At 44.9% G+C, this 22,357-nt stretch overlaps 1 protein-coding gene across 1 annotated transcript in view; it reads right to left on the bottom strand.

The window, feature by feature from the left end:
• The window catches only part of LOC119381769 (Down syndrome cell adhesion molecule-like protein Dscam2), a 400,583-nt gene that overhangs the window by 28,664 nt on the left and 349,562 nt on the right, over nt 1–22,357 (bottom strand). Inside the window, 1 exon segment of the mRNA XM_049412889.1 lies at nt 21,857–22,005. Coding sequence (XP_049268846.1) covers nt 21,857–22,005 — 149 coding nt within the window.

Below are 22,357 nucleotides of genomic sequence, written 5' to 3'. Positions count from 1 at the left end.
ATTAGTGATGAGGCGTGTCCTTATATATTCGAGACTTGAATGGCGTGTTCATCAGGAACCTGTAGTCAGTTTCGCAATCCTTCCTTGCTAAACTTCCGTTCCGTTTTTAAACAACGCTGCACATTATTGAGTTGTCAGAAAAAAAGCTGAAAAGGACCCTCATATTATGAATCTGCTAAGCCATACGTCATTTGACAATACACGCTTACTTAGTTGATCGTAAACATTGCTTGATACGGCCAGACTTATAAAAAGTATATTTATTAAAACTAAAAATACAGAAATTTCAACCTACGAAGTCTTATATATATATATATATATATTCAATTAAATTACAAGCAGGAAGGAAACCTCCGAGAGCCAGGCAGTGCCACGTGAGAGGGTATAACTTGCGCAGTCGAATACAACCCGGCTTCCTATTTGACTCGCAAATTACGCCTCTACGATGTGTTGTAACAGCTTCGTTTTGTTAACATCGTGAAAGAAAAAAGGGCCCACGAGCTGCGCCAAACGAAAGTATTCCGGCACCAAGTTTCGCAGTAGCCACTGTTTTCTTCTTCCCGTTGGTTCCTTCGCAAAAAAAAAAAATGCTCGGAAGCATTCTTCGAAAATGTTAACGCGATAACGCCTGCGGTGCAAACATTGTCTGCGAAGGAATTATTAACGCTAACGCTCACGGGCGACACATCTGCATGTTAATTTCTCGGAACTCTCGGCGCGTCGCTCCTGTTTAACGAGCTCTGCTTTATTAAAAGCGCCAGCGGCAGCAACTGAAGCGACGATGTCACTTGCGTTTTTGAAGCTGCCGTTGCGACAATGCGTCGGATTCGCGCCAAATGCCGTTGCCATGGCAGCTTCGTGGCGGCGTTTCCGAACGCCATTGCGCCACGTTTCACGAAAGCCTTCATTTCGAGTCAATGCCTCCGAAGGTATACGTTACACGGCAGTTGGACAATAGGACGAAGAAGGGTAATAATTAAGAACAGGAACGGCATATCATAAATGCGTGAATTCGCGCATGTTGCTTCAGGCGTTGTCACGCATGCAGGTTAGATCAATATCGGCGAGACAAAAACGTGCAGTGCGGCTTCGCCTTCCAAAGTGGAAGTATTCATGCGTAATTCACTTGTTGCTATGGGCAGTGGGTGTACTTGTAAATTCCAGCAAACCTAAGTTAGCGCGTTGCCGCATGTACATAAATGCTATAGGTAATCGAATGTGCAAGCACACCGGTTATCGAGCCCCAATTTCTTGATCCGGGAGTATAAAACGCAGGACTTAGTGAAAAACTGATGATTCAGTTGATAGCAGTGCCATATATTGCAAAAGTTAAGCTTGTAATGCTAGAACGACGTGTATAAGTACCTCGTGCTTTCTTACAAAACACGAAGGAACAAAACACAAATATATTGCGTCATTGAACAAAACAAAATTATATTGCGACACTGAGGAATGCAATCCACTGAGCCAAAACCGAAATGGGTATCGGAAGTGCTCCGATGTTCTGGGATAAAATATTATGACCTGAATGCTTGATCCATTAAGAACCTATGTTGTTTCTTGATCATGCTCTCAGCCAAAAGACCGAGAAGCGATAGTTCTTTTTTTTTCCTAGAAAAAAACGTTGCACTAAACCGCGCAAGGCTTAGTGCAAGCTGCGCAATGGTTATACGCAGCGAAACGGGACGATTCTGAAGAGTAATCTGGTTGCTTCTAAGTTGCTTCTAGACCTTAGCTAGGTGACGAGGGTTGTGTCAAGGTTGCTTCTAGGCCGTTGCTAGCCTTTAGCTAGGTGATGCTATGTTGTTTCTACGTTGGTTCTCAGCGCAGAGAGGTTCGAGTTAAACCAGAGACCGTCACAGACATGACACGGATGTCCAAACTCCAGAAACTCGAACTAAAACCAAGCGTTCGCACCTCTCATACAGTCGCAGACACGGCACGTATGTCCAAACTCCAGAGAAAGAAACTCGCGCTGAAACCAAGTGTATCCTCTGCTATGGCTCATACCCACTCTGGGGGATTGGCCAAGAATTGTTCATATGATTCTTTTAGGTATTTTAAGTATTGAATGTTGATAACCAAAAAAAGAAAGACATACATAAAAGGAAATGAGTGTAATAATTGTTTTTTCATACGTTCAGATCAGACACTTTAATCGTTATCCCGTATAGAAACTAAAACAATAGGAAAACCTTTTTTTTTAATTTGGTTATTACTATTATAAGAATACCTATGCAAGTAGGAATTTAAAGTCGTATTCGGTTTTGTTTCGTGAAGGTAACTACAAATAGTATCAAACGCGTTCTCGTGGCTGAAGCCAAGAGCCGAAGCACCGAAGGTAAGTACATTGTCATTTGCGAAGTTCAGCCTCAGGTTAGCGAATGGAATAACAAGAAGTCTTTTTCTTAGTAGTCTGTAACGGCGACATCACATTTCTAAACAAAGGTGACATAGGGGCGGTATCGCCTGACCAGCCCTGTGTGAATATAGATTTAGTGGGGGTGCACGACATCGTAATCCAGTTACTATGACTTCCCATTGCCTAGTATGATACCACCAGATTTTGGCCTGAAATTTCAATTGCCTTAATTCTGTCTGTGATGTTATGGACTTTATGGCGTCTGCAGGAAGTGAAAATTTTTTTATATCTAATCGCAGTTATGCTGGCCACTACAGGAAGGACCGAAAGTGTTAGACCATTCAATGCAGCTCGCGTTAGTGAGTCAGCCATTTCGTTTTATTTAAACCATAGTGGCCAGGTACCCATAATATTTTTACACGCTTCAGCTGTGGAGCAACAGGCGTAAGGAACGTCTTTAAGGCAATTTATTTTAATGAAGCTGTAAGCGACGTACATACTGACAAGGAGTCTGTTATTGTTATTGCGCTATGGGCGTTCAAAGTTAGCTTGCACAGTGCTAGAATAATTGCCAAGAGTTCAGCTTGGAAAACGGTGGTGAAGTCCGGCACCCCTAACGAAAATGACCAGCCAAGCGAAGGGCAGTCAATACCTATGCCTGTCTTTTCGTTTATTACTGAAATGTCTGCGGCTACGGTATTACTTATTTGAACGTGTGCAAGATAATCTTGCTGCCCTCTATTTAAGACCCTGTATGATTGAAATTTAGGCTTAGAGGAGAAAATCTCATCGTATTCTATCTAAAGATTCTGATTTGACACATTTGCTGCAGGCACATCTCGAATTTTCACGTTTAGCCTGTCTAGTTGCTTCTGAACAAAAATAATTTGTGGTGTACGAAAACGTGGTCAGTGAGCAAAAAGAAATTGAGTCTGGATCATTTATAAAAGCACATTCAGATCGTGTTAACGGGTAGCTATAAAATTTTAACAATGACTGCACTGTCAGGATGCGGAATCGACAAGGCAATGTTGGGAAACGCGGTTCCTGATACATAACATTGTTAGCTACAAACCTAGGGAGCCCCAGACACAACTGCAAGGCTTCTCCCTCCAGCATAACCAGAAACTTAAGTTCGTAAGCAGGGCCACTAGAGAACAATACACGCCGGAATTCCAATATTGGGTGCATGTACGTTTTATACATCATCACAAGTGTGTCCCTATGTAGTACATATCGTCTGCTGCTCACTCTGCGTAGTATGCCAAGGGTCGTTGTGCCTTAGATTAAATGCTCTCTATGTGAGGTGCCCAGTTTAGTATGCCATTACAAATGATTCTCAAATATTTAAGTGACTGAACCTGTGGGATGGGCTTTTGTTTATAAAATATTGAAATTGAGATGCGATCTGCTAACGGAAATATTAACAAGTAGCTTTTAATTACATTTAAGGACACGCAAATTGTGTCTAGCCATACGTCTAACATATTCATATATCTCTGTAATTTCTGATGTAAAGAATAAATGACACTGTCTGCCGTGAAGAATGCAGTATCATCGGCATAAACATATACTTGCACGTCCTGGCAACTGGGGATTGGGCTCATTAATATAATAAATAATATTGGAGATAAGACTGCTCCTTGGGCGACTCCGCGAGTCTGTTCGAACTCTGACAATGCACAGCCATCCTTAAAAACAATAAAATGATCTTGCCTTCAAAAACTCCCCCAACCACTCAATCATTTATTGTGGGAAATTATGTTCAACAAAACTGAATGTTCCACACTGTCATACGATTTGGCTATACCTAGTGTCACTAGAGCAGCATGCTGCCTTCTTCGAGCAAGTTGAATGCGGCTTTCTAAGTCTGCGTGTGCACACCATATTGAGCAGTCTACTCTGAAGCCAATTTGATTTGGATTTAATAATAAATTTTCCGCCATCCAGATTTTAATTCTATCATGTAGCACCCTTTCTATGAGGTTTACTATATTAGAAGCTAGAGAAATAGGTCGTATGTTTTCTATGCTATAGCCTAATCATTGTCTTGTTTGTATCAGAATTATTTCAGGTAATTTACAATCGTATGGAATCCACTTGTAGTTTAAGAATAATTTATAGCGTTTAGGAGGTCACACGGTGATAATTTGAACATTATTTTATCCTAGCAACTGTATTTCCGTCCGCACCTGGAACTGGCGATGGCAAACCTTGAATCACTTCACCTAATTATCCCAATGTAACTTTAGTAAAATCCATCATTAACGCTGGTATTTGCGAACTTTACGACTTCGTTGGTGTAAATCAACACTCCAGGCCTTTAGCTATGACTACCAAAGATTTCTTTATTTCATCTGACGACATAATTTCACCATCTATATTAAGTGGGGATGGCAGAATTTTACGCGATCGCATAAACCTGAACAGCGCATTTTTGTTCCTAGGTTTCGAAAGTAATCATAGTGTTTCCTCTCATATTCTTGTTTAACTAAAGAAACTGTGCTTTTAAAAATAGCAGCGTAAAATTTGTAATCGGACCAATTTCGGGGGCACTGGTTATACATAAGTTTTTCTCCAAGCTGCGTGTCGTCATCGGAAATCACGTGCACAGACTGAATTCCACAAAGGACTATGGGTTGTGCTGTTTGCAGATTCAACAACAAATTCTCTTTTTATTGTACGTTATTTTGATCAATGAACTTAGTCTCATAACTTTCGTATCTTCTTGCTCTTCAGAATAGATGGTCAAAGCAGCTTCTAGATCTTTTTTTAATTTGTTATAATTAATAAACACTCCAGTCTGAGAACATGACGGTGTTATTGGGCAAACAATCTCGAATATTGCTGGCAAGTGATCACTGTTGGTGGCACACTCCAAGGCTGTCCATGATAAACTAGTGAGTGACGAACTCACAAAACTTCAATCCAAGGCTGAGTGAGATCGATCACAAATCAAAGTAGGCGTTCTAGAATTAAGGCAACACAGCTTGTTATCTGCTGTCCAGTACCACAATCGTTTACCACAGCGATCGGTTCGAAAACCCCAACACGTGTGATGCGAGTTGAAATCGTCCACTATAATTTTACTTTTACACCCAGATGTCACTGTGGTGTCCAAATATGGAGTATCTTGCACACCTGTAGGAAAGCAGGCATTTACTAACAAAAAAGGCAGGCAGCTTGGCAAAGTTATTTCTAAGGCGAAAATGTCTCTTTCAGGTGACATATGCTTATATGAAATTTTTGCCTTGAGAATTATTCTATTATTCATAGAGAATGCCGGACCTCGGCCTTTCGATGGACAGTCTAGCCGGAAAGATCTGAATCTATTTAATCGAAAGCACTGATGCATCGAATGCCAGGTTTCTTGTGGTGCAATGATTAACTGTTGCCTTCTTCCTTTTTAGTGTACCAATGGTGAGTACTGGGATTTACCCAATTTCTGTGGCACATACCCTGTTTATGATGATGACGGTTTTCCGATAGGCCGCACAAATTTCTGTGGCACACACCCCTTCCCTAGTGTTGGGCTACGGTGGCCCAGTGGTTATGGCGCTCGACTGCTGACCCGAAGGTCGCGGGATCGAATCTCGGCCGCGGCGGCTGCATTTTCGATGGAGGCGAAAGTGTTTGAGGCCCGTGTACTTAGATTTAGGTGCACGTTAAAGAACCCCAGGAGGTCGAAATTTCCGGAGCCCTCCACTACGGTGTCTCTCATAATCATATCGTGGTTTTGGGACGTTAAACCCCAGATATTATTATTATTATTATTAGTGTTGGGCTAACTGTTGCCTTCTCCCTTTCTAACAGTCAAACTGTTCAGCAAATTGTTCCTTGTTCACACCGTATTAAAAACTATCATCATCATAAACAAATATGCGCCACTGAAATTGGGTAAATGACACTACTCACCACTGGTCCACTAAAAATGAAGAAGAAAACTGTCGTCATCAAACGTGTATGTGCCACTGTGCGGCCTATCAGAAAACTATCGTCATCATAAACGGGTATGTGCCACAGAAATGTGGTAAATCCCACTGTATACAAATTCCACTAAAAAGGAAGAAGGCAACAGTTAGCCCAACAAATGGCTGCGAGGCGACAGCGAGGAGCCGAAGACCCCGAGTTCGTACAAGGAGAGAATATTAGGGAACGGGAAAGGCGACGGTGGCTGTGCGAAGACCCCGAAGTGATCGAAGGCCTACGCCAACGACGACGTGCCCATAAATCTAGGAGAGGTGTGAACGCTTCGTTTGACTGTCTGTGGTTTAACTCGAACCCCTCTGCGCTGAGAATCAACGCAGAAACAACCTAGCATCACGTAGCTACAGGCTAGCCACGACCTAAAAACAACCTGGATCACCTAGCTAAGGCCAAGAAACAAGAAGCAACCAGATTCGTATTCAGAATCGTCCAGTTTCGCTGTTTCAAGCCTTGTGCGGCTTAGTCCAAGCTTCGCATGATTTTTAGTGGACCAGTGGTGAGTAGTAGGATTTACCCAATTTCTATGGCACATACCCTTTTATGGTGACAATAGTTTTCTGATCGGCCGCACCCATTTCTGTGGCACATACCCGTTTGTTGCGCTAACAGTTGCATTCTTAATTTTTAGTGGAACATTGGCGAGTAGTGGGATTTATCCAATTTCTGTGTCACATATACCTGATAGGCCTCACAAATTACGGCGGCCTTAAGCAGGTTCGCTGTTAAAAACGTCATAAGTAATGGATAGGCCCTTGAATCCATCAAATGACTTTCCCTGTTCACTTGCTCGTTTGAACACTTTTAATATCCGGAACTACTCCGTGATCAAACCATGAAAGCACACAAGATTTTGTCAGTTCAATTCTGCGTTAGGACGACAAGCAAGAACCAGGAACCACTTGTTGATTGGATAGAACGCTACAGTTTAGTACAACGCCACGTGAAAGACGAGTTGTGAGAATAGTGATATAACCGAAGAAAAAAAATTGTTCTCTTGAGGAAAGCTTCAGCTTTCGACAGAAACACCGTGAATTCCAGACAATATTCTTGCGCAGCATTTCGCGTCAGGCAATGAGGACAGCCAGGACTGCTTTTAATTGCTCTCGAGAAACTGAATATACCACTCTCCACGTGTTTTGCGCCAATTAAAAAGAACAAATGAGAACAGTAAGAGGCTTCAATTTTTTTCAGGCATTCTTACTGAGGTGGTTAGGCTTTTTTTTTTTCAAATATAGAGGCATTTTCCTTTTATCATCCCTACATGAATTCCTCGTATTTAGGTTCCCCAAACGAATACATTTCTGCGCAGCAAATAAACCGTGTGCAAATTCCAAGTTGCTCTACATTTTCTATGACGTCGTAAATACTGCCTCGCAAAAAAAAAAACGCGATACAGGTTTAAGAAGTTTAGGGCTGTTTAAAAAACAAAACAAAAAACTAATTCTTCAAGCTTATAGTTCAGTGGAGTATTCAGTGCCGAGTTCTCTTCCGTTAGTCTTTCCACCGCAGCACTTCTGGCTACAGCAGTGTAAATTAATCGAAAAGTGTTCATTTTTGGTTCCGTTTGTTGTTCGGAATACCTTCCGCATGTGGGAATTTACCCTTGGTAACATGTGTTTTCTTCAAGAAACTGTATTTCTCATATCGCAAAAACTTTTGTAGTCTTTGCTAGTTTTCGCTTCTCACTAGTGCGTATTGAACTATGCAAGATCCCCTTCCTATTCGGAAACTATATTTCGACAACAACAAACAAGTTCTTAAAAAATAATCAATCACTACAAATACCGTCTTCAGCAGAACGTTCAACCGAACACCGAATAACGGAGAAGAGAGAAGAGATAGAGACGTCGAAGAAATGTGAAACGCCGAGCAGACGTTTGCATTCGTTCCGAAAAGAGCCCATCTCCGTATCGCCGGCTGGATGTGCGCATTGAGATGTTAAAGAGAGAAATAGGTGGCGAGAATCGAGGACAGAAAAAGCAATATCTTATATCGTGCGTCTGGGCTGCGAGCAAGTGGAAAGAAACAGGCACGCCCTTGTAAGAAAGGGAGCAAGCAAACAAGCAGGCGGTATTGCGTACGCCGCGCACTCTGTAGCGCGCAAGCGGGCACGCAGGCAACACACGACGGGTCGCACGTGCTGCTTCTACAGTTCGCAAAAGGCACTTCAACGTCAGACTCCAGCAACAGCTGTTATTCAACACGTATTGAAGCGACACGGAGGTGAGAAAGGACAAATTTAAAAAAAAATGACGAACGAAGACAGCGTTGCTATTTTTGCGCAAGCGGCGTAAAACTAGGATAGCTGAAAGCTTGGAAAGCAACAGAAACGCTTAGACAAGACAAAATAAATTGGTGCGAAACGTAATGCCTCAGAGTGTGGGAGAGCTTAGGAAACACACGCACGCATAGGCGCGCACACACACACACACAAACACACACAAACACACACACACACACACACGCACGCACGCACGCACGCACACACACGCACACACAGACACACGCACGCACACACACACACACAACACACTCACGCACACGCACGCGCGCACACACACAACACACGCACGCACTCACACGCACGCACGCGCGCACACACACAACACACGCACACACAGACACGCACGCACGCACACACACACAACACACACACACACACACAGACAGACACACGCAAGCACTCACACACACACAAACACACAAGTGTGCGACGACTGCCGACAGGGAAGAGTGAAGATGGCGACACAGGCTGGAGCAAGTCCTGTAACAGCAGCAGCAGCAGCAGCAGAGGCAACAGGAATAGCAGCGACAGAGCAACTAGGGCGCAGCCCGCCAGTCCAGCTGACTCGGCTTTTTTTCTGGGTGGCGAACACACACACCGGTTTCAGCAGCGGAAAAAAAGGAGTTGCTCGCTTTCAGCAACGCTGCACTTCCCATTTCCCGGCGGAATTGTCCCGCTGGAGCTACAGCTATAGCGAGCTGACTTTCAGCGCTGCTGTCGGCTGGCGCACGTTGCGTTTATTCTTGAGGCCACGCGTTGCCCATTGCTCGCGCGTCCTTGCGCTCCGAACCCTACGCCACCGCTAACGCCACGCTCTCTCTCTCTCTTATCTGCCTCTCCGAAATCGTGCTCACCAACCCTCGGAACTCGTCTGACCCAACATTCTACAGTTTCATCTTTTTAAACGCGTTTTGTTTTCCCCTATATCTGTGATTTTCCTCTGTTTGCCTTTTATTTGTCAATGGAGGATTGCGATTCGCCGACCTGCTTCCACACGCTCGGCGCGCTTCGCCACTCCGCGTGCTTCTCGAGCGTCGGTTTAGACTCGGATCAAATTCTGGCTGCCCGCCTCTTCTCTCTCTCTCGTAGTCACCGTTGTCCCCGACTCGCCAACATTCTCTTTTGTTACGCGGCTCGAATAGCCCCTGAAAGCGCAAGCGGAACAAGCAGGCTCTTTTCGTGAAAGGCATTTTCCTTTTTTTTTTTTCACGACTGGAAAGATAACCTGCCCAGGTATGAGGCGGAATGAATCCGAGACCAGTCGTAGCGCGGCTGTGCCCTCCAGCTATCCGCTTTTCGATATTTTCGCTTTTCCTTCACTTTTTTTTACGCTTCTGGCAACAACCAGTAGCACCGCCTAAACATTGTTCGATTTTTTTTAAAGCCCTAGCGTTTTTTAGTTGTTCCGTTTTCTCCGAACAAACTGTTTCATCAACAAACACGCAAAACGCGTCAGTAGTCAATGACTTTTATAATGCCATTTCCTGATTTTTTTTCAGAAAATCTACTCAGGAAAAGAGATTTCATTGTGATAGAAGAGGTGATAGGTCAGATTGAAACAAAGTTCTGACCTGCTACTCAGCGTCGACGAAGGAGGAATCGCTGTAAATAGGGTCTTAATTATAACGATGATGATGACAGTGAGAAGCTTTAATAGCCAAATGCTCTTCAAGGCCTGTGTTCCCATTCGTTTTCGTGCAAAAATTTTATGGGAACCTTGAAAATACGACGTTGACGATAAGGAATTCAAAGCACTTCCGATGCTACGGTTGGAAGCAGTAAAAATGAGTTCGGCAATAATAATAATAATAATAATAATAATAATAATAATAATAATAATAATAATAATAATAATAATAATAATAATAATAATAATAATAATCAATCAATCAATCAATCAATCAATCAATTAAACGTTTATTTAATGTGCCCAGGAACAACCGTAAGGTCTTTGTACTGGCGCACACAAAAAAAAAACAAAGGAAACATTCATAATAAAATATCAGGGATAAAAAACGTTACAAAATTGCACATATACAACTATGCGCAGGCAGAAAAAAAATATCAACAGTGTACAAGGCTATGTAAGTACAGTGCAAAGCTCGGAGCAGAACAACGACTGGGAGCTGTGAAAAACATCGAGCTCCAAAAAGTAAGCATTGTAAAGACGTTGTATCCTGCCAATGGTCGAATGTTCACAGAGGCAGGCGGTTACATGAAAAGGTCTATTCTCTCTGGTCAGCTTACGTGGAATTCGGAAATTAAGACAGTTGAGCAGTACAGGGCAGGATATGATACCATGCACAAGCTTGTAAAGAAATAACAGATCAGCGCGATTTCGTCGGCAGCAAAGTGATGGCAATGATAATAATCCAGCAGCGTTAGAACGAGATCCAGAGTCATTTCTAGCGAAACGATGGTTGTAAATGCTTAGGAATTTTTTCTGGACTCGCTCAATGGCGTTGCTGCTGGAATTAGGAATGCCATTCCAGATCACAGATGCATACTCTAGTTGAGGAAGACATAGCGCGGTGTACAATTTTCGGAAGGGCACAGGAGAACGGAATTCTCTAGACATTCTGCAAACACAGCCTAGGGTGCGAAGACCCCGCAAAGCAACACGCTTAGCGTGAGCAGAAAAGTGTAAGGTGCTATCAAAAAGAACACCTAGATCATTGATCTCACATACCTTACACAACGACACAGAATTGACAGAATATAAAAATGGCACACTAGATGTTTTTCGAGTGAAACTCATTACCTTGGTTTTTGAAATATTTAGGGAGAGGTTATTGCTCTTGCACCATTCAGAAAAAGAACACAAATCAGATTGCAGCAAGCGACAATCGATAACTGAATGAATTTCCTTAAATATCTTTATGTCATCGGCATACAAAAGGAAAGAAGAATTCCGAATGACAGAAGAAACATCATTAACATAAATTAAAAAGAGGAGTGGGCCCAGTACCGACCCTTGAGGAACCCCACTAGTAGCTTTATACAAAGAGGACGTTTGGCCATTAACGGCAACGTAACATAATCTATCAAGAAGATAGCTATGGAGGAGATTTACAATTGAAGAATCAACATCAAAGTGTGCAAGTTTATCCACAAGCAGCGAATGGCTGACAACATCAAAAGCTTTGCTAAGGTCACAGTAAATAGCGTCAACCTGTCCTCTCTGCGAAATAGGCGTGGAGACTTGCATCATGAAACTGGCAAGATTAGTGACAGTTGAGCGGCCAGCGAGAAACCCATGCTGATTCACGATCAATGAATTTTTTACATCAAAAGACAATATTTTGTGAAGAGCAAGCTCAAAGATTTTGGATGCGGCACAAAGAAGGGAAATAGGGCGGTAGTTCGAGACGTCACTTTTACAGCCAGACTTAAACACTGGGAAAACACGAGCAGTTTTCCACATGCTAGGAAACGTTGAAGCATGCAGACACTTATTAAATATGGTAGTCAATACTGGGACAAGTATACTGCCATAGGCTTTTAGTATGGCAGAGGGGATGCCATCTGGGCCAGCTGAAAAGGATGGTTTCAAGCGCTTAATGCATTCTGAAATGGAATCTTCATCTAGCGACACAGCATCAGCTGCGCCAACTGCCTTAACCTGTCGACCGTTACTAGCTACAGAGGCTGGAGACTTATAGACAGATGAAAAATGCATGGCAAAACAGTAATAATAATAATAATAATAATAATAATAATAATAATAATAATAATAATAATAATAATAATAATAATAATAATAATAATAATAATAATAATAATAATAATAATAACAATAGTAATAATAATAATAATAATAATAATAATAAAAGATCCGTGAGGTCCCGTTCACTAACGCTAAAATGATTTAAAGGGAAAGCTATTCGGCATCCATGGCAGTGTATTTGTATTCTTTAACGTTGTTTTCAATATATTTCGCCGAGGGCACCGATTGTTCTGCGAACGCTACGATAGCACGTTAGAACGAGTGTGGCAGTGTTGAAACCCATTAAGACACATACGCAATGGAAGTTCACAGATGAATCCTTTTCAAGTTCACCTGTTATCTTGGAGACCTCCTGACCCTTCTTAATCGCCTCGGCTTCATGCTTTCGCGAAGATGAAGTGAGAGCCGGGCTCGCGCGCGTCGCGCCACGCTGGAGAAGTACATGACTATTTGTACCATTCGCGTTGACGACTGCGAAGCTTTTTTCTTTTTTTTCAAGGTCGACTGAACGACTGAGCGATGTGGCATCTAAGGCTTTCGCCTAATGACGAAAACTTGGAGGACGCTTGTTTTCAAGAGTATAACGCGATAGCTTATAATGAGACCGTGTTCGTATCGCCCTCCCAAACGCTAGCCTGATTTCGCTTGTCGGTGGACGCCTAAACAGTGCCGCAAGGAAATCCGCAGTGCGAACGCCTTCCGGCTCCTGTATCCATGCATGCGGTGCGACGAAACACGGCCACTCGGCAGGGCGATGCCGTTTAAAAACGCGCACGTGGGCCATTTGCGCCATCTCGCGGGTGATAGTCAAGCTGTTGAAGAACCTCCTGAGATATGCGTAGAACCAAGGGTAAACGGTGTATATAAGTAGCTCGCCGTTAGTACGCTAGAGGATGTATGCGTGGTGGCGAGCGGCTAAATGCATCGCGCCACGGAGCGAGGACTCGCAGTTTCGAATCCCCGGTCCCACTGGAACCGAACATTTATTATTTCTTTATTTGCCTCTACCTCGAATTCTCGCTCACGGACAACGCTGATTTGTCACTCGCAACCAACGACGACGCCGCCGACACCATAATTCCTGCGAAACGAGCTCTTTAACGCTTTCGCTTAAAAAAAAAAAAAATTAGCACAGCTTGCACTAAGTCTCACAAGGCTGAGTCACACCAGAGCTGGTGGGCACGTTTCAGCTACTCTAACCATCTGTGCCGCATTTTCGATGGAGGCTAAAATGGTTGAGGCCCGTGTACCTAGATTAAGGTACACGTTAAAGAACCACAGGTGGTCGAAATTTCTGGAGCCTTTCACAACGGCGTCCCTCATAATCATATCATGGTTCGGGCACGTTAAACCCCAACAATTATTATTATTGTTGTTAACCAACTGTACAGAATGCTTGGGCGGTCATTGAGCGCATGCCGGTTCATGATGATGATAATTTTTTATCTACGACACAGGGCAAACCTCGACCATAGCAGTTCTGGGGTGCTATGCAGGATGGCCCGAGCTTCTCTGGAACACGAGTTTGCTCCGATCTCGCACTACGGCGGTCATGATAGGACGACAGTGCGAAGCGCGCGATAGCAGCGTCGATAAAAACGGCTACAATAACGAGCATGGCGTCACAAATGCGTGTGCGGCATTTGCGGCGGTTGTCAAAGGAACACTGCGTGCGAACGCGTCAGCGCCGCCACTCTAGTCAACATTTAAATAGTGCAGCGACATCAGCGTGATGTCGCGCTATCTTTATGCCAACTAACATCGCGCCTTCCACAGGCGTGTTTGTGGGCGTTTGTTCTCTTTCGGGCAAGTTCTTTCGTTCCACCTGCCGCATGGAAATTTCCACTCTTGAAGACAACAAGGGCGCATACGCAGTACTCTCGTGCAGCTCGCTTCGCTTCTATCGAATATTACCGATAAATAAATCGACAGGTTACTGCTACTTGCATTACACATCCGAAGATTTCCCTGCATTACTGAATCGCTAGAAACGATGTCTCCGCAAACAAGTAAATTCGCAATGCCCACGAACTATAGGTGGCGCGCCGTATACTTTTCAAGATGGCGCCAGGACGAGGGTCAACCCGTTTGTTAGCATAGGAACAGATAAGACGTGTGGACGTACGGCCCGTGCCACTTTCACCGGATGAAGTCATGAGCTGTGCTGAAATGGATATGAGGCTAAAATACTTTCCCAAACCAAAAGTACTAAGCACTCGCCACCTAATTATTCGCTGCGGTGTGAAAGGTTATATTTCAGCTCCGTGACCATGCATAACGATGCTTTGCGAAGTCCTGTGCGTGCTACATAAAACTGCATGAACTAGAACTGATGTATGAGCTGAACGGCACTCCGAGGTAGTACGTACCGAGTCTGCCTCACGGATTTGCCGCAGTAGTAGGCCGCCAGCGAGTAGCGCCATCGCTGCTGCACGGGACCACACGTTTAACGTGGTGATGGTTTGCAAACATGATACGCCGTCGTCATAACTTCCGCAGTCGGGAACGCGGAGTTACGTCTTCAACGGAACACACGCATTTAAAATCCCATTTAGTAGCGCTTGTGTCACAGCCATGCTGAGACTCTAACCGTGTGCAATTTACTTCACTCGCATGTTGCAGGTTCGATCAGCACGATCAAAACGTGAATATCGAAAAGAATGCACACGTATGCATCTCGCAACGTCGAGCCGAGAGGCGTGGATTGTGGCCGTGACTGCACACACTGCACGTTCCATCGCTCTAAACATTTCGCTTCGCTGGTCGAGCTCGAGTGTGTTGGCGACATGCGGCGCTCCATAATATCCACAATATTTGTGATGCATGCAGTGCACAAGAGGAACGACGGTTTTATTTTGATCTCGCTCAAGGATATTATACATTAAATACAATCAAAGTGACTTACGAGCGTGAAAGAACATTAACGCACGAGGGGACGTGAAGTGCCACTCGCTCCTCGTGAGCAGCTGATCGTGCATAGTCGCTGTCACTCTCGGTGTTTTCACAGTCTTCTACGTCCAGTGAAAAATCCTCGTCGTCAAGATGGTTTCTTTCAACATCACTACTGAAAGCAATCTGAAAAATTTCCTCCGCCGAATGATTTCGACTACTCCGCGTCACCACGTTTACAATTAGAGAGACGTCTGGGTGCTGTGAACATCTTGCTCTCAGACCGGTCAACAAGCAAATCGCTTGCAGTGTGCTGCCACCTATCAACAAACGTACAAAAACAAGCGGCGCAGCGCTGGCCTTCCTCCGTGGCTGGCTATGAAACCAACACACTGGCGAAAGACGGCGTGGAAAGCGTTCGCTCCACGAAAGGCGTCGAGCAGACGCGTCCTCGAATGATTGAAACGTCGCTCGCACGATTCGTAACAGCGCTTTGCTGACAAAGGATAGAGGCCCTATATTAATGTATCGCCAGCTTGAGATCGCTCAGTTATACAAGAGCACAGCGAGCCCGCGCGACCTCCCGCGTACAGTGTTATGAGATTCATGCACTGCAAGAAACACTGATCAATGCTATATGCAAGTAACACAGGGTGAGCTTCAACTGAATATGTCAGACGATAACATTTAACTAACCTACGCGGCTACAGAAAGCCTCGCGAAGCTGGTAGTATGTGTACGCTGTGAGCTAGCATTGAAAGCGCAAGTTGCCATGTATTTTCACGAAAACTTCGCGTCTCGCAAGAACGAATCAGATTTCTCGTGTCACGGAGGGCCCGGTTTGTTCACTGATGCAGGGTACATGCAAAGTCGTAGTGTTCCTTTCTTGCCAACGCGTTAACATTGAGGCTAGCACAGCCGAACAAGGGAGCGACTGTGTAGTGCTGCCATTTTGTCGTCTACTAACCCTCCTCGAGAGGACGCTCCTGAATTCCGCTTGGCGGCGCGACAGTCTATGGGCATTGCGAATAGTAACATTTCTCGCCGCAAGTGCCCCAGGGGCGCTTACTTCATGGCTGTGAGGGGTACATCGTGAGCACGGTGAAATTGAATGAGACATCGTACCCACGTGATCATTTAACCTTTAGTTCTTCGTGCATGTGTGCATAGTCTATGCGATTAAGCTCATAGGTGAATCGTGCCGCTCGCTGGCGTTGCGGCGTCAGCACTGCTCCTCAGCAAGAGCAAACGCAGTGGGCGGACCCGATCTTTGCCGCGGGCGTCTGTCAATCAAGCTGACTGACGCGCGAGCTCGGTTGTAAACTCGTTCATTCTGAAGAGGCCCCAGTTCAACTCGTGAGAGAGAGAGAGAGACATAACTTTATTTTTGTCCTTGCTGGGGTCAAGGGAGGCGGGGGCCGGGAGACTAGCGCTACCGGAGCTCCCCTTCCTCAGGCGGAGGCCAGACTTTGGGTCTTGGTGGCGTCTTCAGCCAGCCGGACTGCCCAGAGTTGGTCATCCGGGCACGCGCTGAGCAGCATAGCCTCCCACGGCTCGGGCGTTGTTATCTTAAGTTTAGGGTTCTTGCTGTGTTTGATGGTGTGTATCGCTGCGGGACATGCCCATAAAATGTGGTCGAGGTTGGTTCGAGCCACCCCGCAAGCTTGCATTGTCGTGTGTAAACGTCCGGGTATATGCGACTGTACGGCGTGGGTGTAGGGAATGTTCGTGTTTGTAATAATCGCCATGTTGTCGACTGGTGCTTATTTAGCGACTTGTCAGGGGGTGGGTACTTCAATCTTGCCCTACGGTAATGCATGACAATTTCACCGAACGAGACCATTCTTTCTTTCGCGTGGCCACACCAGGACTCAACTTCTTCGTCCCCAGCCTGCTGGGCTCGTCGGGAGGGTAGCTGCTTTGATGACGGGTGACGCGCCCGGTGGACGATTTCTCGGGCAGAGTCGTGAGCGGCTTCGTTCCCGGCAAGGCCCGAATGGCCCGGAGCCTTGACTGTCGTAGTGCCGGTGCGCATGTCAAACGTTTAATTCGGTGGACGCTAAGCACCAGCTTCGTTGGGCATCAAATAATTTCGTCAGCTTGCGCTATTTGTGCAAGGCTGGAGCCATCGGAGGAGCTTGTGATCACCTAGCTTCCAGCTTTTTACCTGGCTTGCCTACTCACTCTGCTCTGCCTGCTTCGGAGTGAAGACCACGTCAGTTCGGTCTCAAATTTGATTGTATTATTTAGCCAGGCGGTCTTAATTAAGATGATATTGAATAGTACTGTCTTAATAGGTGATGCTTTATTAACAGGACATCAATTACCGATATCTAATTAGCAATGTCTTAATTAGTGCGGGTCCAATTAGTATAAACCTAATTAGTATGAACTTAGCGAGTAAGGCTCTATTTAGCTTGGCTGCAATTAGCGCCCCCATTGAACGTCGTGGTAGTTAACCTGGTCGTAGTTTAATTCACATAATTCTAATTAGCGAGGTCCTTAGCGAGTGATGTTTTAATTAGTTTGGGATTAATTACCGTGCTCCAAACTAGCGTCGTACTAATGAGCCTTATCTTAATTAGCTCGGGCCTAGATTTCCATAGCTTCATTATTATGATCTTAGTAAGATGTGGCTTAATTAGCTTCGTCATATGTCCTGGGTTATATGTCCTACGTATACCGCCCAGCCAATTAGCTAATCAGCCTGGCGCACGTGCTGGGGGAGCGAGCAGACAATTAATAAGAAAACGAAGAGGGCACGCGCCGGCCGAGCAACGCGCTAGGATGTACAGGCCTACCACGATGATTACACACGTGGCCTCGGCGATTAGCTCCGGCCGCGGTGTTGTAAGGCGCACGGCCGGAGCTAATCTTAGAGGCCGCGGAGCTGATTATTCTAAAGGACACATAGTGCAGACATTAAACATTTGAAAAGTAATTTAAACAGCCCGTACCTCTAAAAGATGTCGTTAGTAAAAGTTTGTGACACTTTTCTTGCATGGCTGCGTTACTGCACTATGTGGAACGACAAACAAATGAAAGAAGATGCCTCTGGTTTGAAGACACCACCCAACTTGGTCGACCGCCGTTGACATGACGCCGCGTTCTATCGTAACCAATGGAACGCTGCACGCGCTGAGGGATGCATTTGACCTTTTCGTACAAAAAGGGGGTGTCGTTCAAAAGGGGGTGTCGCCAGAGCTCGGAAAGATTTTGAGTTTCACCGAACTCGGGCCATCCTGCATAGCACCCCAGCTGCAAAATAAATGGGACCTCTTTAAACAGGACGGGCGCTCTCCTCTATATGTACCCCTTTCTCTTGTTGTGTTTGTGGCGACAAGGGTTTTGTTAATATTGAATATGCGCCCACTAAACCGACGGCATGTAAAGCAATAGCGCCAATCGTCATATCTTGGCATAAAATATTACTGTCGCACTCGTTTTCGAAAAAGGGCTTGCGTTGGGTTTTGTAACTTGACTGTAGGCGATTTTCCTTTTTATGTGACGTTTCTCGCCGAATGCGCGGGTTGCATTCTATGCACAGTACGTGCATAGAATATATCACAATGCGTGCAGACAATCCACATCGCGCAAGGGCATGAAGATGAGACGCTGCCTTGATCTTCAGTTTGCGTGATCCACCGCTGTGGTTCAGTGGTTACGTGACTTCGGTTCGTAGCACGCTGCTCGCGGGTTCAACGCCCGGCCGCCATAGCTGTGCTTCAATAGGGCAGCGATGAAAAAAAGGAAGGAAAGAAATAGACCCATGCATTGATGTTCGATTTGCATTAAGCGATGAGGTTGAGGTATAGTCGAAGTTTGTCCGGAGCGTTCCACTAGAACATGTATCCCATGGCATAACTGTTGCTGTGGGACATTAAGCATCGGCAATCAATATTCGCTTTCAAGCAAGCTATCCTGTAGAATTAATAAGTAGTTGTTATTTTCTCTTTGAAAGGTCAAGATAGTTTCTGCCATAGGGCACATGATTCAAAACGGTTTCCTGCGAATATAGTTGTTTGCCCGGTCAAGGTAGAAAGGGGTAGCCAAAATTTCGCTGCTCTTGACAATGGCGCTTGTTTTGGTGACAAGTTACAGGAACATGTTGATGGTTTAAGTAACACCGAGCATCCCCTTCCGCTCAATAGTAGCACAAGTAGCAACAACCACTGGACAAATAAAGTTTATTCAACTCAACTCAACAGTGTCTGGACCTAGTACTGTCATTTTGTAGTAGTCGATTAAGGCGAAAGCCTTAGATGCCTCATCAAATGCGAAAATTGACCGTTCGCGTCGATGTCAACACGAGTGATACAAAAAGTCATCGCGTGATGACGTCAACATATGGCGTCATCATGACGTCACAGAGAGCCAATATTTGTGGCTTGATCTCATGACATTGTCGCTTGGTCAAAGGTGGGCCGATCAAGGAGGCAGTGCAAAACCAGGTGAGGTGCAGAAAGATTGCAATGCCTCCGATCCCGGAGGTTATGGGAAACCACGTTAGGGGCAGGAAGCTTTCGTAGATGGTGAAGGATCATTATATCTAACGAGAAGAAAAAGAGGAAGAAGACGAAGAAAATTGCTTTCGCCTTCGAGTCGTCTTAGGGGAATGCAGTAGGGACCAGGGCTGGGCAGAGATACTCAGAAAAGTATTCCGGAATACAGATATCGAAATACATGAACTGGAAGCCTAAAATACAGATACTGAGATACATTTGCCTTTAACGTAACGGGATATTTCAGAGATACTTTTGCAATAAGACGAAAAAAGTATTCCGGAATACAGCTACAGCGATACAGATACTGGAATACTTTTTTTATTATAAGGATGCTCGTACTACGCAAAGACATTTATTAGTGCAGCATAATGCTGTGATTAAAGCTGCAGCGCATTGAAATTTTCAGTTCATTTATTTATTTATTACAGTACCCTCAGCGCCATTAAGACATTGCACGGGGGGGGATTCATAATTAGTAATAATGACATAACTACAAGTATCAATTTCAATAAAACATACACTATTTCACAGCAACAGTAACAAGCATTAGACACCAAAATTGACATACTTCGTGACGACAAAATGAGCCATGCTAGAAATAGCACAGTTCAAGCAAATCACTCGAATCACTAACGAACGCCAGTGAATTGAGGAAAAGCGTACATTTATGTTTCACATAAAATCAGCTTTGCTGAGAAAGTTGCTGTGTAGGCTTCTCAAAAAGGTTGTCTTCTAGACAGTGTCGATTCAGCCTCAGCAGAAGACTCGCGAAAGAATAAAATGTCCAAAAATTCGTGTTACAGTGAATTTATACCGCCTTCATAGCCGGATTGCACTGCAGCATGACGATATCTCTTCTCGGGTTATCTAGATACCGAAACATTTCCGGCCTGACGTGTCTTCTGACCGTCCAGAAGCCGAAGTCGGTCCCCATCTTCGGAACCTTCAGCTGTCTGACCCGGTCGGCGCCGGCTCAGACGGCTGAGGAGTCCGCTGCCCATATACAAGGTCGGCCATAATTACCTACGCGCAATGGGGCCGCATATGTCAAAACTGCACAAATGAAACATTAGCTGCCTAAAATCACGTTCTTTGTGGTTGAAAGGGTTTAAGCCCTCCCAAGTCGCTCCTGCTAGCTTTCTAAACGGACGTGGAAACAGGCACAGCTGTTCAAAGCTCCCCATCAGAAACTACAGGAAGGACTCATCGCCTGGGCTGAAAGGGTCACTCTTCATTAACGCTGTCACCACCACCGACGCTCCCAGCACCCATTTCAGCAAGCCGCAACAGGTGAAGTTTGCTCCGGCGGTGGGGAAGCCTGGTACCACAAAAGATCGTTTCACATTTGTAATCAATTAGGAACGCACCCTGACACGTTCGAGAGGTGGCTGAAAGCGCGACAAAGATAGCCGTCTTCTAGTCACTTCCGCCGCGACTACGGGAACTGCTTTTGGAAGTGCCACCGCTTCGAGAACTGAACGCACGCGAAGCATTGCAAAGCCTCTCTTCCAAGGCGGTATCCACGCGGGGGGTTGCGAAATAATGGCTTGCCACCCGACAAAAAATTAGGCGTGCTGCACTGGCCTTGAGAGACAGGGGCTTTCGTCGGCAGACGCCGACAACATTGGCTCCGTGATTCTGCAGTATGCGGCGTCGCGCGCTTTACCACTTGGGCTTTCTGTGCTTGAGGGGAAACTATCGCCGCCCTATCTGTTGGAGCCCGGCGGCACACCTTTGCTTGTCTTGGCGCAAAAAAAAACCGTCATTCTCCTGTTGGAAACACGCCTCAACTCATTTCCGACAAAAGAAAATGTAACGAGATACCCGTGTCCTGCATAGTATCGCGATACAAACGTTACATCGTAAAAGTATTTCACTACTGAGATACAAATATATTTTTCAAATGTATCTCGATACAGAAATACAGATACACAAAAGTATCTCTGAAATACTGTCGCGATACTCTTGTATCGCGATACTGCCCAGCCCTGGTAGGGACCATGTGAGTTATTTAGCAGTCACACTGCAGCGCTTTCCAGAATTTCTTGCTCTCTGTGGATTGTGCAGGGGCTTACGAGTGCCAACGTCCCGAAAAGGCTTACCCTGAACAACGACTTGAAAGTTTGTCTCGTCTCTCCCATAGGCATTCGAGGCCATGCAGGTGAACAGCGACGAATCACGGCGATCGGCAGACTTGACGTGAACTTCAGACACGACATGCTCGGGCAGGGTCGTCGTTGTTTCTTTGTATCTGGAAAGGATCAGTTCGAGTTATGAGAGAAAAAACGTAGGCTAACAAACGCGCGTACCTTTTATGCAACCGTATTTCTTATATGTTTATTTATAAACACTACAGACACAGAATTGCTGCATGTCTGCTCAATACTCTGTGAATGAAAAATATAAGTATGCATTTCAAATGGGAACTCTTTTCCATGTTTATAACCATCAACAACAGGCCACGATAAAGATTAGAAAATGAACGGCATTTCATTAAACAGACAATTGTGCATTGCCATAGCCAAGAGCAACAGGAAAAAGCTAGGTCAATATCTGTGGTACAGTACAAATATATATTATAGTAAAATAGCTGTAGCTTTCTT

This window comes from Rhipicephalus sanguineus, chromosome 2 (assembly GCF_013339695.2).
Source record: "Rhipicephalus sanguineus isolate Rsan-2018 chromosome 2, BIME_Rsan_1.4, whole genome shotgun sequence".
Lineage (NCBI taxonomy): Eukaryota > Metazoa > Arthropoda > Arachnida > Ixodida > Ixodidae > Rhipicephalus > Rhipicephalus sanguineus.
This window is presented reverse-complemented; position numbering and strand designations above follow the sequence as displayed.